Raw genomic sequence first — 12,870 nt, forward strand, 5'->3', positions numbered from 1 at the left:
CGATCTAGTACTTTCTGACCAGAAAATAGATTTTTGATATTTGCTCTATGTATTAACACTTTGCAGGATGTGTTAAAGAGACTGGAGAGTCACCAGCAGGTCATTCAGAGGATCCATAAGGACAGAAGTGTTGATGGAGTCCCTGTCCCCCTTGACCAGCTTCAAGACATAGCTGAGAGGTAAGGAAGTCTTAAAAATATAGCCCTGAATATAGAAGTCATTGTCATTGTTATTTTATTTTTTTTTAAAAGAGAGAAATGTTTGATATCAGAGTTAAAATAACCACCTCACTTGGCATGATTTCACTATCTGCTGTTTCCATGAAAAAGCTGAATTTCTTTCATAGAAAAAAGCAGCATGTGGGGGTCAAGCTGTAGGTCTGATATCTTTTTGCAAACTCTTGTCTTTTTTGTAGGATGAACTTTGTCTCTACGTCTTCTAGCATCCACCTGGCTAAGATGGAGTTCTTGGAGAACAAACACCTCATGCAGGCCTTCCTCTCTCTAGCTGAGACCAAGCTCAAATCATGGATCATCAAATATGGCCGACACGAGTCCGTGGAACTGATGCTACATAACTATGTTGTAAGCTCAGACTTTGAGTGACCATGCACATGATACGCTGAAATGTTTATCTTCTCTTCGGAGTTACTTACTTACTACAGATTTTGAAAGTGAACACGTAAAGTTTCATTTTACGGTTTAAAGTCACAAGGTACTAAACCTATATCCTGCTACAGTACATATCTGTGAGTTTTATCACTGTATTTCCATTGTAGTGTCGTTATTGTCACTTCACGTGTTATAATTGTTCCTTATTCACCTCTGCTTTTATCAGTCATTTGTGGAGAAGCAACATTTCTTTGAAAATTACGAGGCATTGCTCCAGTCCCTGAAACAGTCTGCTGAGGCCTATGTCAACACTGACAGCTCAGGTGAGTGAATACAATATGAGGGAAATATAAATGAATACTAAATTCAAGCTTTGATATTTGGCATACAGAGCAGCACTGAAGGAAACTCTAAAATAACCCCCCTTCTTTTTTAATGTACTGATACTGACTCCGATTGATAACACAAAACATGTGTTTTTATGTGTGGATGTTTAGCTTAAATAATTAATTCATCAGTTTAGACTGTCATTATGTTATTATTGAATAATCAGACAACAAGAGTCTGGAAAAGGTCTTACATATCATTTTATATCAAAATATTGATTTGTTGTGAAGTAGCAAATGCTCTGGAAATTGGATAATCACTAGTTTATTGATCGCATACCTTGCAAATAAAGTCATTAATGTCAAAATTACATTAAATTCCCACATTGCAATCAAACTGTACAATACGGTAAAATGCCCACAAAGGTATAAATAGTAGGTCAAAATCACTGATGGTTCACAATCGTGTCATCTTGTGATATATGTCGTTGCCTAACAATAATTTCATTGTTGTCCTTTTTTACCCTGGATTCCTCCTGGAGTGTGCTCTCAGACACTATCTCACCGTCGTATCGCCATTTCTCAACTTTATCTTCCACTGTCAACAGCTCAGTAACCAATGAGGCTTTCTCTTCCAGCTGCTCAGTCTGCCCCTGTCTGGTTTTACAGCTCGGTAAAAAGGGGAGAGTCTGCAGGCTACAGCTAAATGAGGTTCCTTCACTCTCAGCTCTCAGTGGGGAATACGACCCCATTTGCTAGTTAGGGGCTGCTCCACTTCTGCATGTCTCTGGGCGCAAAACAGCTAGCTTGTTGGATTCAGGGGTGTGCTGCTTTAGGGTATGCAGAGCAGCAGAGACGTGAGGTGTGGCAAGAATTCAGGGCATCTGAGGCTTGATTGGTCAATCCACAAAATTAAATGCCCCCCCTCCCGCTCCATTGCCACACATTCATGATCCCTGCTGGTTGTTAGCACTTATGAGCTCTGAATGGCTGGAAGAGAGCTCATTTGGGTGTATTTCGGGAAGTAGTAAACCGGGGGAAAGCGAGAGCAGCTCGATATGTAACAGTAATTCGCTGCGCAAGTTGATTAATGTCTGTTTGAAACTGGCTCAGAGTTTAGTTTGTGGTACAGGACTTCTGAGACCGGAGAGTTCACCACCTAGGGAATGAAATACAAGCAACGATAATACATCTCCTCGCAGTGAGTTTTTTGGGTCAAAGATTTGACTATGACAGCGTGCAGCTCCATCAGCCTCACTGTGTTCTTCATCTGCCGGCTGTATGAATGAATACTGTATGCACCATCTGTCCTCAGCCTTAAAGTGAGGCTTATGAGACTTTTGCCAAACAGCGGTCACAAGTGGCAAGTTTATATAGTTCACAATGAATGGACCTAATAATAACAGTAACAATAATAAGCAACACTTTTCAAGCTATTTATTTATTTAGATTGGGGACAAAGCATATTAATATTATTGAACATTGTACATATGTAAATAATATGCTGGATAGCCTTGGCTAATTTCTGTCTGTAGTCCCCAGGCAGGTTGTTGTAATAGTAAAAAAGACACATAGAAGAAGCACAGAAGACCAAGACAAGAAATTACGCTAAGAGAGACAGAATACTGACTTAACGAAGAACATACACATGCAAGTACAATAAAACAAAAAAACCAACAACAAAGAAAACAAAAGTTCTTCCGGTATCAAAATCAGCAGTGACCATAACAAAGAGAAAGAACAAAACAAAACAGGTTAACAGACCAAAGCATTAGGTGCAAAATCCCAAAGTGGACAATTGAATGCATTTTATTCTTTAGAAAATCAATCAACAAGCAATTTGAGCATTATCAGTGTTATTGATAGTTATTAATATTGATAACAAGTGTTGTGCACATAAGCAGAAACAGAAGCAGAGATAATAGCAGTGGGTCTGTTTTTTTTTTTAATTTTATATTCCTGTTCCTTTCATTGTTAATGTATCTCTCCCCTCTTTCAGTTGATGAGGGCGAGACGGGGGTGCGCAGGTTCATGCGGGAGGTGGTGACTCAGTGGCGGAGTCTGTCCATGGAGGTGCGCAGTGTGAGGAGCATGCTGGAGGAGGTGTTATCCAACTGGGAGAGGTACAGCTCCACTGTGGCCTCCCTACAGGCCTGGCTGGAGGATGGAGAGGAAGCCCTGAGCCAGTCTGAAAATGCCAAACGGGTACGAGAGTGACTCTTAGTATTGTAGGAAATCCCATTATATTCTCAAAGTTTTTTTTTTTCCTGTTCTTTACACAGATTACGAGTCCCCTCATACATGCTTTTGTTTGAAGCCTCCCGAGTAGTTGCACTCGTCAGCCCAATTTCAAGCATTTACTTTTCTGAGAGGAATTCTATTAACAGTCTCCACTCATGTATCAAATGATCTCCTTGACTTACAACAAGCCACCAAGGATATACCAGTTGTCGCATTGCCATGGTTACCTCAGTTTCACGTCGCCACCAAGGATTAGACAGCTAATTACCCCAGTTTTTTTTATTGTCCTTTCTTTCAATCCCTCTCTTTGTTTCTTTTTTTGATTAGCTGTCTTTGTTTCTTTCTTTGACACTCCGTCTTTGTTTTGTTCTTTGTTTCTCTTAATTTCTCTCTGTCTGTGCTTCTTTCTTTCCCTTTTTAATGAGCCTGTCGCTCTTTCAGGAGTTTTTCAGGAATCTCAGCCACTGGATGGATCAGCACGCAGCCATGAACGACGCTGGGAATTTCCTCATTGAGACGTGCGACGAGACCGTGTCACTTGATCTCAAACAACAGCTACTTCTTTTGAATGGACGGTGGAGAGACCTCTTCCTCAAAGTCAAACAAGTAACGAACAAAAAAACAAATACCATTACGGTAACACTTTATTTGACGCCTATCTCTATAACACATTATAACCATACTTATAATGAGTTATAATGCAGTTATAGCACTGTATAACTATCATTATAAACACTCATAAATTATCATAAGGCTTTATAACAATAAGCAAAACACATTATAGAGCATTATAAATGTATTAAAATACAGTACTTGACCTTATAAGCCATTATAAAAGGCTCTATAATGTGTTATGCTTATAGTTATAAAGCCTTATGATCATTTATGAGTGTTTATAATGATAGTTATACACGTTTATAAGCCTTTATAAGAATTTATAAAGCATTATCGATGTGGGCATTGTCAGCGAGTTAATAACAATAATAATACATTATTATACCTGACCTTATAAGTCATGATAAAATGTTTAGTGTTATGATTATTGTTATAAAGTATTGTGATCATTTATGAGTGTTTATAACTATAGTTATACAGTGCTATAACTGCATTATAACTCATTATAAGTATGATTATAATGTGTTAATTGTTAGAGATAGGCGTCAAATAAAGTGTTACCAACATGACAGTATGTCTATGAAAAAGCAGAAATGGTCAAATGATAGTAAACTGATTTGAAGAGCAGGAAAGTTTCCTTCATCATCTCTCATTTGTTGCAGTACGCCAGAGCAGATGAGTTGGAGAAGTGGAGAAAAGACCATCTGAAGGCTGTTTCTGCCTTGAAAGAGCTGCTGGACTCAGCAGAGGCCAAACTCAATGCTCCTGTTCAAGTGTCTTTCCTCAGTGTGAGAGGCTTTCTGCAGGATGTGGAGGTGAGGAAAACAAACCGCTTTTACTATTGAATAGAGCAGGACAACTAGACAAGTAGAATATATACTGACAAGGACACTGTTTTCTTGATAACATTTATTTTGTGCCAGTGAGGTCCAGTCAGTGTTTCAGACCTATTGTGTTTCCTTAGACTCAATTCTAAGGTACATGACAGCAAGTTTTGACATTTAGGAATTATTTTTGCACCTGAGCACATTAGAAAATCAGCAAAAGAATAGAAAGGGTTCTACTTGAACCCACGTCCTTTTAACTCTTTGTCTTCACAGTAACTTTGAAGCTTTTGCACTAAAAAAATAAACTGTGTGACATATAATTTCTAATGCCAAAAGCAGTTTTGATGAAAGCGTGTTTAGTTTAAGGATGACCCCTTTGCCTCCACGTGTCATCCCAGAATACCAAGCAAAAGGTTGTTGCCATGGAGACCCAATACAAGTTGGCTGCCCGCAGCGCTCAGCTCCTCGCTAAGGACGCACCACAGGACGAGGCCGCCAGGGTCATGGCGACTGTGGCAGCAGCCAAAAGTCAGCTGAGTAAGGTCGGTGTCGCTTTAAGAGTACGATTTCAGAAGTGGCATGAAATTCATCTTGAGTGTTTTGCTGATAGCAACGTTTCTCTTTGAAGACGTTTTTTTTCTTTAAGATATCCTAATTACACCCGCTTGTCACTTTCTGTGTCACTGTTTAATAGCCTGTCTTATTTGCCTCCAGGTGAGAGAGCGATGTCCCTCCCTTGTGAGGGAATGTCATGCGGCTCTACCGCTGTTAGAGGAGATGGAGAAACACATCACTGCTTTTTACCAAGCCCTGGAGCGGGCCAGTCGCATCACCGCTGCTGCCCGAGACCCAGAGTCACAGGTCCAGACCCAGAACAAGCAAAAATGGCAGGTCAGCTATGAAAGCAATGCAAGCATTAAAGCCTTTTTTTTTTTTTTTTTACTTTAGTAGTTTTGTCTATCATTTTGCACTGGTGTACACAGCACTCAAATTCAAGTGTTAAGGGCTATTTTGTGACCCTAGAAATGGGACACCCCTTAAATGCAGATACGTCTTCAGACTGTGGAGGGATTTGGCATTAGTTTATTATTATTAGTTTATTATGTATTATTTTAAATGACCATTTTCTAACTACAATAGCAACATGGCTTATCTTCACCGGCCGGCTATTGACATAAACTAAGGCATAAACTAAGATAATACAATGATTTTCGTAATTTTTATATCTCTATTAATAAAGAAAATACTGCATTCTGGATAGACCTTGCTCCCAAGGGTGGTGTCGGTGTATTTGATGAATATTTCATGTCCGCTGACCATTATTTTTACTGTCAAATAAGTGGTTTAGATAATTAGATTAAACCAGGGATTTGACTGTGGATTTGTTTAAAGTCTGTCTGTCTCATGAGACAAAATAATCCTGGCATTTGTGTCTGTAATCCACACTACTCGCTCCTCGTCAGAATAAATTCATTTTCAGTTTTGTGTCAAGTGAAACTAATGACATTGGAGTAGCGTAAGGTTTTTGTTTCACCGATTTTTCCACAACGTCTCTAGGATTTGTTAAACCAGCAGCAAAGCTGTAAACGGTGTCTGTCAGTGATTGAGAGGAACCACCACACCCTGCAGAGGATGCTCTCCTCCAGCAAGGTGCTCCGAAACTTCGACATGTCGCTGCTGCAGAAGAGAGTCACTGAAATCCAAGTCTCAGCACAGGTGAGAGCTGTAAACGTGCGTCTACCTACACGCACCCAAATGCCACACAACGACATCATTACCCACAACAGTGATTACATAAATGAGATTACAAGAGCACTGAAGCACCCAGGAGGCAACAATGCACATGTGTCTCATTATTGTTCCATTGCTTCTTGTTAGACAAATAATGTAATTACACAATATTACCAAGGAGACCAATTACAATCACCTACTGCCTACCGTCCCTCCTCTCAGGCTTTGCTGAAGGAGGTCGGGGAGTGGAGACGGCAGGAGGAGGCCAACAACTGTCTGAGGAGGAGGTTCGAGGAATCACGACTAGAGCTGGAGAGGGTGCTGAAGAAAGCTCAGGGCTGCTTGAGAGAAACCGGAGACGCCGACGAGCTGCTGAAGAAACACTCTGTAAGACCAAACCTGTAATATTCATCTTCACTATCAGCAGGGCCGGAGCAAGCCTCCATGGAGCCCTGAACAAAATGTCATTTTGGGGCCCTCTATTACTGCCAATAATACTGATTATTGATCATTTCCACACCTATTTTAAATTTATTTCATTTTTTCTAATCTGTAATTACGAATCATCATGCTAGCCTGGCATGTTTTTAATCCATTAATGGATTTTAGTCTGAAATGCTACCAAATTCAGCTAAAAGTAAGGTACTGAATGTTATCCAGGCCTACTAAAAGTAAGAAAATAAACCAATAGAAACTACATTTACTGTAAACACATACTTTTTCTTGTTTTAAATAAACAGCACTGTGCAACAAATACAAATAAGGGTTTTTGTAATTATGCAGAATTTCTCTAGGGGTCGACAGAAGTTACGCACTATAGCTTTAAAAAGTTAATTGCTCTTTGGGGGCCCTTAGTGGCCACAGGCCCTGAGCAGGTGTTTAGTTCGCTTATTCCTTGGGCCAGCTCTGACTATTAGCTGAAATTGAACTTCAGTGGTGTGAGGGTGTACACCATTAACCTGTATTGTATTTTATTTTGTCTCCTGCTTCTTTCACTTTTGTAATGTTACTTTTTGTAACGCAGGATTTCTTCAGCCAGCTGGATCAGCGGCTCCTGAGTGTGTTCTTGAAGGCGTGTGACGAGCTGACTGACATCCTACCACAGGAGGAACAACAGGGCCTGCAAGAGACTGTCCGCAGGCTCCACAAACACTGGAAGGTCAGAGGTCGCCGTGCGTTAACACTCTCACTAATTACTGCACATCTCTTGAGGCGCATAGCCGATACTTCATTAACTCAACCAGAAGGACCTTGGGCTTTGATAGAGTGTCCTCCAGTGTGTTTCCAATTAACCTGTACTAGTTAGATGAGAATACAACCCACTCTGTTTACTCACCGTCTCTCCAGGGGATATTTAGTGCCGGACAGTTTTGCGGAAATGATACAGTGTGAGACCAGAACTCATACATTACACAAAATGTCTTATCTAGACATGTTTTTGTCTGTCTTCACCACAGGATGTTCAAGGTGAAGCGCCGTCTCACCTGCTCCGTTTAAAGGTGGAGGTGGAACGAAACCGAGTGGCTGTGATACTACAAGACTGCAGAGCAGAGCTGGACAGAGAGATGCGGGCGCTGTCTGGCACCTGCACCAGCGAGCGAGTGATCAAAGAACACAGAGTGAGCCTCCCCGGATTTGGTAGAAATTTAAGAAAAGATTAAAAAAAAACGATTGAGAGACAGATGAAATCACTTAACCATTTTCCATCCTCACCCGTCTGGAGCCTCTCAAGATTTAACATTTCCTTCTCTCTTATCTCTTAGACTTTCTTCAGAGAACGCAAACCTCTGACTCTGTGTGAGAAGAGGATTAGAAACATGGAGGATCTGTGTCTCAAATTACCTGACAACGACCCGGCTTATCGAACGCTCGACTCCACCAGGAGGGCTGTGGAAGAGGTTACGGAGCAAATTAAGAGCACTCACCTCAAACTGGAGCAGAACCCTGATAAATGGAAAGAGTGGAACGAGAGGTAAAGGCCGACTGAAAGTCCTAACAGCATCTCCAACATCTGTAAGTCTTACTTTATCATCACCGAGTTCAAGGAGAGGGTTCAAAGTAGTTATTTCTTTCTCTAGGTTCTGTGAACTCTCTGATTGGGTCTCGTCTCAGAGGAGGCAGGTGAGGCTCTTGAGGGAGACCGCAAGAAATCCCAGTCATCAGGAGCAAGTGAACGCTGCTGTTCAGGTGAGCCAGCAAACTGTGGTGGCTGCTGACTCAGCACAGCTCGACTGCATGCATTCCCTTTATCGTGCTTCTATTGTTTTCAGGCGCTGCAGGAAGCAGTAGACGCCCGCGAGGAGAGCTTATTGTGGCTTAAACGCGTCCTTGCTAGTCTGTCTGAGGTTAGCTCTGAACTGGAGGTCCAGAGACAAAGAACAGCCCTGGCCAAACTCTCAACGGACCTGCGGGCGCTCTTTTCTTCACTCTGTCAGGTATTCTTAAGATAATCTTGTGTTAAAATGTATAGTTGCATCTCATAAAATCAGAATATCATTGAAAAGCATATTTATGTCCGTAATTCAATTAAAAAAGTGAGAATAATTCATTATATAGATCCATTACACACAGAATGAAACATTTCACGTCTTTATTTATTACATTTCTTTTATTTGTAATGATTATGGCTTACATTGAATGAAGACCTAAAATTCAGTATCTCAAAAAAGTGTTTCAATTTTTATGATAAAACTTGGTTAAGGCTAATGTCATGTTTTTCATAAAGGCAAAAGATTACACATGCTTTTCATGCTTTGAATCTTTTGGGAAAGGCCAGAATTTTCTCCACCAAGTCCTTGCAATTGACCGTTATTTCTTGGCTTTATTTCTCGACATTACTATGAAATTGACCCATATTTCAAAGGCTATTTCTAGACATTAAGACGCAATTACTTGTTATTTCTTGGCTATTTCTTCACGTAATTAGCGACCTTTAAATGAAAGACTTACCAGATGCACCTGTCTCTCCCCCTGTGTTTTTCTCAATGCAATGCCTCTGTCTGATCCCCTGCCACCTTCATTCACAGTGGGGAGAGGAGGGCTCTGCCATGTTCCAGTACGAGGAGCTGAGGGAGGAGGTGACTGGGACTCTGGAGGAGGTTCTGAGAGCACGAAGCGAAGCCGAGGAGCAGATCAGCAGGATCCTTGACGCTGAAGGCCTGGAGGAGGCCAAACAACTTTACCTCATTCACCAGGTGTGTGCAGAGGTGGTAGAATGAATATAATGTTATAATTAGATCACATCATCTGACACGTTGTTTTTGTATATGTGTCTTGATTCATAGCACCACCTTAAGCGGCTGCATGCTAACAGGAGAGAGGCAGAGCTTCTGGTTTCCCACTGCCGCCAGCTGCAGAAAGGGGAGGAGCTTAGTCAGTCTCTACAGGAGCTGGAGGGAGCTTTCAGAGAGGTCGATCACAAAATAGAGGCAAAGGAGCACAACCTGCAGGTAGACCGAGCCCTGATTTCTGTCACATGTCAATGTGCTAATGTTTGCATGTGTGAGTGTCATTGATCATCCACACACACACACACACACACACACCCCTGCTGTGATCATCGATTGGTCTGTATTGAACATAAGCAATTTGTTTGCGACTGTTCTCCTGGGATTTGTTTATACACTTTTACCATTGTCCTTAATTTAATGAATCAGAAACTTAACATGTTTCTGCAGGAACACGTTTAATAGCTGGAATGAATATCATAGATTAGGTTTACAATTTATGTTCACTGATTTAAAGGAGTGCTTTCCCATAGCGAGTGTATTATAACCTCTTGTCTTGCAAACACGATGATTTCAAGCAACACTCACCACCACCCGCTCATGGCACAAAACTGTACTTATTGAGAAGAAGGAGGTTTTTATACGCACATCACGTTGTTTAAGGTGCAGGGCAATACAAAAAATGCCAGAAAAAAAAGAAAAGGTATGCCCGCACACAAGGTGATTTATGTCCAAGTTTGGTGCATTGAGCCCCTCTTAAAAGTCCAGTATCCATCACCTCTGTTTGCATAAAATATTTTCTCTATGAAACTTTACCCATGGATATTACTGTTTTGTTTCTTCACCATCTCAAGGCCACTCTGAGCTCCTGGCAGAACTTTGAAGCAGAGAGAGAAACTGTTTGGAGGTTTATCAGCAACACCAACAACGAGCTGCACAAAGAGCTCATTTTCAACAGCCTGGACAGCCAGAGAACTGAACTCGAGCACAATAAGGTGAGTTTTTCCTGACTGTGAGTTTATGCATAAAGTGTATATACTGTGCATTTGCCTCAATGTATTGACTCCTCTTCTGCCTGCAGGACCTCCTGTTGAGAGCTGAGGAGGGTTGTGTGCGAGCAAGTCTCCTCCTGGAGAAGGCAGCAGATATTCAGCTCGGCCCAAAGAACCAGACCCTTCTTCTCCAGCAGGCCCAGTCGACCAGAGAGGCAGTCACACAACTTCAAGACCACCTCAGCAAGAAGTGAGTATAACTCTCTGATGACAGTAATAAATAATCTGCAGAAAGATCTAAAGTAAGACACATTTATATCTATTGAAAATGTATATATATATTGTATATAATCAAAAATGTGGTGAAGAAGATCTGTGGTTGTTTTTCTTGAGAAGCCATTGACTTGACATTGCTGTCATGTGGTATTTTATATTTTCTAGTTTGTATGACTGCCATCTTGGCCAGTGCTTACTTGTAAAAGAGATTTTTAGCTGAATGGTACTATCCTGATCCTGACCTTAATTTTCCATCCCCTTGAATTACGCTCCTGGAATTATTGAGTGTCCTGTAACTTCCTTAGTCTACACCCATAATTTAAAAAATGATGGTAAAATGGCACTTTTTTTTCACCATGCAGGGCTTTTAGGCTTTTTAAACAGTAAAATTGCAGATCCGTCCACACATTGACAGCAAAAAATATCATTCCTTTTGCCTTTTTGATAAGCAATTTCATTTAAGTGGATGCACCACGACTGTCAAGAGTCTGGGGGGAAAAAAAGCACATAATAATAATAATAATAGAGTACGTTGATATTTTCTGTCATGTGGCGTCTGTGCTGTTGGCAAACAGATGCCAGTATGTGTTTGTTTGTTCTCATTCCTAGACATGCGTACAGTACATCTGAGGAAACTTTCCTAATGTTTTGCGTCTTCCAGTGTCGTCCAGCTGGAGATGATGTGTGTGTGGTGGGAGCGTTTCAGCAGTGAATCGGAGACACTTTCCTTGTGGATCCGTGAGAAAGAGAAGGAGCTCGAGTCCATCAACTCCACCTCCTCCTTGGATCCTTTAGACAAAAACATCAGCCGAGTGGAGGTATGTCATGTCTTTCCTTCTGCAATATATTTTTCATCATCTTGGCGTCTTTCCCAATTTCATATCAGCCCTTCATAGGCTAGACAAGTCTCTACCCTAACAAGAACTGCACAGTGCACAGTGACAGTTTTTACCCTTCAATAATCCTCTGATATTCACAAATATTTTCGCATCATCTGCAGTTTTATTTTTTCTTAGCTCGAAGTGAAATAAGTCGAAAATTGCTCTCTGGCCTTGTGTCTGTCCCGTACAGTATCGGGGAGTGCCTCAGGGTTATTAAGATTAAGATGAAATTAGATGAAATTTTAATCTAACCCCAGGGGGAAATTGGGTCAGTGCTGCGGCAAAGGATGAGCATATAGAAAATAAATTGATCATATTGAAGAAAACATAATCTTGCCAAGCCAGACCTCAGCCTTGTCAGTGTCATAGAGGTCTGGAGGAAAATCTAGTCAAACAAATTTGGGATAACGGGACTTTGCAACATCCTGAGGCGGCCATATGATTTGTTGTAAGCTTGAAAGCATACACTGGCAGAAGGAGCGCAGTCAGTTTTTCTTTTCTACTCTACTTTAACACTTAAATTTTATATACCTCCATGTACTTGACAAACAGCACTTTCTCCCAGGCAGATACAGTAAATAATTCATTGAAGGTTAAAATCTTTTTCTTGTCTTGTTTATTGTATTTTTTCCCCTCCAACTTTTCCCTGCATACGTCTCCTTGCTAACATTTTTTTTTCGTGTTGTTACATCCCTCCAGGAAGTGGGGAAGGGTTTGGAGGAGAGAAAAGCAGCCCTGGGTCACATGGAAGCCGACTGTGAGGCCCTGTCCCGGTTTGTGACCCCCGGAGAGGCTGGACGCATCCGGGCACGACTCACCCAGATGAGACGCTACTGGGATGAGCTGAAGGGGAGAGTGGAGCAGCTGGGAGGACAACTCAACCAGAGCGCCTCCTACAGGCAGAGATACAACGACAATCTTGAGCAGGTATTTACAGTAGCAACATATCAAAGTTATACAAGTGATTTCATGTCTTTTTTTTTTTAAAGGGCCAGTTCAACATTTTGGCAAATTGGCCATTGCCATAATCCCTTAGGAGTAGGTTTGTTACCTTTAATTGTCGGTGCAAGCTGTTTTTAGAACGGCGGAGCAGAGCCGCGAGCTGCTCAGAGCTACACTACAGAGGCTAATGGGATTTCTTGG

General features: G+C 41.3%; 1 protein-coding gene across 1 annotated transcript in view; it reads left to right on the forward strand.

The window, feature by feature from the left end:
* Window positions 1-12,870, forward strand: part of syne1a (spectrin repeat containing, nuclear envelope 1a) — a gene marked incomplete at its 5' end in the record, with an annotated part of 127,628 nt that overhangs the window by 18,411 nt on the left and 96,347 nt on the right. Inside the window, 21 exons of the mRNA XM_084001067.1 lie at window positions 67-179; window positions 416-584; window positions 838-934; window positions 2,937-3,142; window positions 3,620-3,784; window positions 4,456-4,608; window positions 5,019-5,162; window positions 5,335-5,511; window positions 6,178-6,336; window positions 6,574-6,738; window positions 7,376-7,510; window positions 7,809-7,970; window positions 8,115-8,323; window positions 8,430-8,538; window positions 8,622-8,786; window positions 9,378-9,545; window positions 9,636-9,800; window positions 10,433-10,573; window positions 10,660-10,820; window positions 11,508-11,664; window positions 12,427-12,654. Coding sequence (XP_083857193.1) covers window positions 67-179; window positions 416-584; window positions 838-934; window positions 2,937-3,142; window positions 3,620-3,784; window positions 4,456-4,608; window positions 5,019-5,162; window positions 5,335-5,511; window positions 6,178-6,336; window positions 6,574-6,738; window positions 7,376-7,510; window positions 7,809-7,970; window positions 8,115-8,323; window positions 8,430-8,538; window positions 8,622-8,786; window positions 9,378-9,545; window positions 9,636-9,800; window positions 10,433-10,573; window positions 10,660-10,820; window positions 11,508-11,664; window positions 12,427-12,654 — 3,348 coding nt within the window. The remainder of the gene's footprint in view (window positions 1-66; window positions 180-415; window positions 585-837; window positions 935-2,936; window positions 3,143-3,619; window positions 3,785-4,455; window positions 4,609-5,018; window positions 5,163-5,334; window positions 5,512-6,177; window positions 6,337-6,573; window positions 6,739-7,375; window positions 7,511-7,808; window positions 7,971-8,114; window positions 8,324-8,429; window positions 8,539-8,621; window positions 8,787-9,377; window positions 9,546-9,635; window positions 9,801-10,432; window positions 10,574-10,659; window positions 10,821-11,507; window positions 11,665-12,426; window positions 12,655-12,870) is intronic.

This window comes from Trachurus trachurus (genome assembly GCF_905171665.1).
Source record: "Trachurus trachurus genome assembly, chromosome: 24".
Classification (NCBI taxonomy): Eukaryota; Metazoa; Chordata; class Actinopteri; order Carangiformes; family Carangidae; genus Trachurus; species Trachurus trachurus.